Genomic DNA, 4,038 nt, shown 5'->3' with positions numbered 1-4,038 from the left:
CCTGCCTCTGCCTCCCGAGTGCTGGGATTAAAGGCGTGCGCCACCATCGCCCGGCGAACTTTTCTTTAAAGATAGAGGTCTTATAAAACAGAATTTCTTTCCATGAGCTTCAGCTTAATTTAGCCCTGAATTTAAAACTGTTTTACTAGTTCCTTTGCTGCTCAGGAGTAAGTTCACTCATAGACGAAGAAAGAACAAAGAACTAAGAAAGAACAAAGAACTAAAATAATACTTTGAAACAATAAGGTATCTTTTGTTTGTTTGTTTCCTTTTCGAGACAGGGTTTCTCTGTAGCTTTCCAGCCTATCCTGGAACTAGCTCTAGTAGACCAGGCTGGCCTCGAACTCACAGAAATCCACCTGTCTCTGCTCCACGAGTGCCAGGATTATAGGTGTGCGCCACCACTGCCTGGCCACAATAAGGTATCTTAAATCTGTTATTACTCCATTAACATGAACTCCTCAGAAGGAGGGCTCTGTCCTGTCAGCACCTGTTTGCTGATGCTGCTTGGCCCTATTTTTTTCTTTTTCTTTCTTTCTTTTTTTTTTTTTATAATTTTTTTTTTTTTCACTTTGTAATTATGTTTGTTTTTTTCTTTCTCCTTATCTTCCCCTTCATAGCTCTAATGTGAAACTTTTTGTTTGTTTGGTTGGTTTATTTTGTTTGCTTCCTTTTTCAAGATAAGGTTTCTCTGGTTAGCCCTAACTGTTCTTGAACCCGGCTGGCTTCAAACTCACAGAGGTCCACCTGCCTCTGCCTCCCGAGTGCTGGGATTAAAGGTGTGCACCACCAAGCCTAGCTGGATATTTTATCTGTAATTTTTAGTAACCATTTGAAATAACTCAATACCATTTAATATAATATTATCAATTATTGTCTTTGACTAGTTCCAAAACATTTACATTACCTCAAACCTAACATTGATGTTTTTACTTTTGTTTTATTGCAGCTTTTTGGAAAAGACAGCTTGCTAAACTTTTCTACATTGTTTCATTTGCTTATGGTTTGGATAAAGTACTGAATTTTGGTTGTATTTATCTACAGGTGATTTCAAGTGTCCTATCAAAGAAGAAATAGCAATTACCAGTGGTGAATGGGAAGTTCTTGGCCGGCACGGATCTAATGTATGTTTCTTTATTCTACTGATATGTTTGGTTAGCCTCTGCCTTGTGCATACACTACAGAAAAAATGAATAATACAGTGTATGTATGTATGTATGACTCCAGTATTTTACAATATTAAGTTAGGGCATAGAAGGATACAAGTTGTTACAAAGGAAAAAATCTTAGTTCAATCAGAATGTAGTGATACACACCTTAACTTCCAGCATTTGGGAGGCAGAGGCAGGTTGAGGCCAGCCTGGTCTACCTAGCAAGTTTCAGGCCACTCAGGGCTATATCGGAAGACCCTGTTTTTAAGAAAATTAAAATAAATTTTTAAAAATCTTATTTTAAATCATAAAGTTCACCTATTTTATTACTTTAAAATAAGATGCATTCCAGTTACAAAAGACTGCCATTTTCTAGGCTGGGTGGTAGTGGTGCACACCTTTAATCCCAGCACTTGGGAGGCAGAAGCAGGCTGATGTCTGTGAGTTCGAGACCAGCCTGGTCTACAAGACCAGGACACCTGCCATTTTCAATTATCATATTATTTTTGTGTATTGTGTGTTTTGCCTGCATGTATGTCTGTGCACTATATGCATGCCTGGTGCCTGTGGAAGCCAGAAAATGGTGTTAGATCCCCTACAACTGGCATTGTGGACAGTTGTAAGCCCCGTATGACTGCTAAGAACTGAAACCAAGTCTTATGGGAGAACAGCCAGTACCCTTAGCCACTGAGCCATTGCTCCAGCCCAAGATCACCATTTTCAAATAATCTTAACTGCTCTTTAGTAAGGAAGTAGTTTGTTTGCTTAGGACTTTCAAAAGTTGTGAGTTAGCGTATAACCTGAAATTTATGTTTTAGGCATGATAGACTATTGATGTTTTTACATCGGAAATTATATTTAGCATTTTTTTAAGACTTATTTATTAATTATGTATACAGGGTTCTTCCTGCATGTATGTCTTCTCTCATTACAGATGGTTGTGAGCCACCATGTGGTTGCTGGGAATTGAACTCAGGACCTCAGGAAGAGCAGCCAGTGCTCTTAACCTCTGAGCCATCTCTCCAGCCCATTAGCCTTCTTGAACTAGAAATTTTCTTTCATTCACCTGTTTTTATCTTGTCTCACAGATTTAAGCTTTTTGAGCCTAGGTTAACAGGGAAGAACGTGCGGCTCTGAGCCTGTGGCTTTCCGTCAATACTATGGACTGGACTCCACCTGAAATGCTAGGCGAGTGCTCTAGTGTTAAGCCATAGCCCAGCTACTTTTCTATTTTATTTTATGACTGGCTCTTTCTTGCTAAGTTGCCCAGGTTGGCCTTCATCTTCAGTCTGTAGCAGGTAGGCCTTGAACAGAAGACGTTCACTAGCCTCTCACTAGTGCCTTTCCTTTGTTTGCATTTGGTTTTATCTGATCTCTAGACATCCCTCTCCCCCTATCTGGCTCAGACAATTCAGTGGCTCTAGGCACCAGGATTTACTGATGGCCTGAGTATGATTTTATCAAATTTATGAATTTATTACATGTTCTGACATCTTTAGAAATTGTGATGGTCTCTGTGGTGATTTAAGAAATGAAATAGAGGGCTGAAGAGATGGCTCAGAGGTTAAGAGCAATGCCTGCTCTTCCAAAGGTCCTGAGTTCAATTCCCAGCAACCACATGGTGGCTCACAACCATCTGTAAAGGGGTCTGGTGCCCTCTTCTGGCCTGCAGGCATACATACAGACAGAATATTGTATACATAATAAAAAAGTAAATATTAAAAAAAATGAAATAGAGGGACTGGAGAGATGGCTCAGGGTTTAAGAGCACTGGCTATTCTTCCAAAGGACCTGGGTTCAATTCCCAGCACCCACATGGCAGCTCACAACTGTCTGTAACTCCAGCTCCAGAGGACCTGACGTCACCTTCACACAGACACACAAGCAGGCAATATACCAATGTATATAAATATAAATAAATCTTTAAAAAAAATGAAATAGAGAACAAGGAGCTGAGGAGATGCTCAGTCTGGGAAGTGACTGCTGTGTAAGCACAGGACCTAAGCTTGGCCCTCCCTTACCTGCCAGCACCACCTCTAACTGCATGACATACACATACACAGAGAGCATACATGCTTACACTTGTGAGCACTCACATGGACACATGCATACTTCACAAACAACACATACAAGAAGATTCTGGTCCCACTTTTTTTTTTTTTTTTTTTTTTTGTAAAATCCTCAGACTAGTGTGGATAAGACACTTCCACCATTATGTGCTACCTCAGCACAGGCCCAGAGTACTTACAGCCTGAATCTCTAAAACTAAGCATTAAAATAAAGTCTTGCTGTAGGCGACCTTGTAAGTCTGAGCTCACTAAGGCCTTAAATAGCCATCTGGTTATATATCCAAATATTGTTTGATTTGTTTGTTTGTTTTACCTCTGGCTGGGCCTGAGGTGCTCCTACTAAATACCTGAGAAAAGAAATCTCATTGTGGAATTCTAGGTTGTAATAACAAAAACCACATTCAGGGTAAGTTTCCTTAGCCATTGAGATGTCTCAGCAGGGAAAGACCTCCAAGTCTCACAGCCCAAGTTGCATATTTAGAACCCACACAATAGGAGAGATGTGGCTTCCTCGTGTGGTCATTTATTTGCCACATGCATGTTGTGGCACACTTGCATACACAGATACAGGCCAACATAGACACAAAACAAAGCAAATTTTTTGTAATTCCTTGAATTGTAGTTGTTGGAGTTAAGAGCTACTAGATACTGGCATAAATCCCAAAATCACATAAGCAGAAGGTCCCTTACTTGGGCAACCTAAATGACTCTCCTGTTCGCCCCTGTGGGCATGAGTTTTTAGAGTCATGCTTATTTTTGTGGTATGTTTGTTTCTCTCAAATTCTTCCTCTTTTTTTCTGTATCTTTGCTTTTTTTTT

General features: G+C 40.0%; 1 protein-coding gene across 3 annotated transcripts in view; it reads left to right on the top strand.

The window, feature by feature from the left end:
- The window catches only part of Dpp8 (dipeptidyl peptidase 8), a 56,100-nt gene that overhangs the window by 30,513 nt on the left and 21,549 nt on the right, over nt 1–4,038 (top strand). For all 3 annotated transcript variants that reach the window (XM_005347769.2, XM_026778995.1, XM_026778996.1), the window contains one exon: nt 1,045–1,124. In XM_005347769.2, coding sequence (XP_005347826.1) covers nt 1,045–1,124 — 80 coding nt within the window. The remainder of the gene's footprint in view (nt 1–1,044; nt 1,125–4,038) is intronic.

This window comes from Microtus ochrogaster, chromosome 5, assembly GCF_000317375.1.
Source record: "Microtus ochrogaster isolate Prairie Vole_2 chromosome 5, MicOch1.0, whole genome shotgun sequence".
In the NCBI taxonomy this organism is placed as follows: domain Eukaryota; kingdom Metazoa; phylum Chordata; class Mammalia; order Rodentia; family Cricetidae; genus Microtus; species Microtus ochrogaster.
Note: the sequence above shows the minus strand (reverse complement) of the source record. Positions and strands in the feature narration are given on the sequence as shown.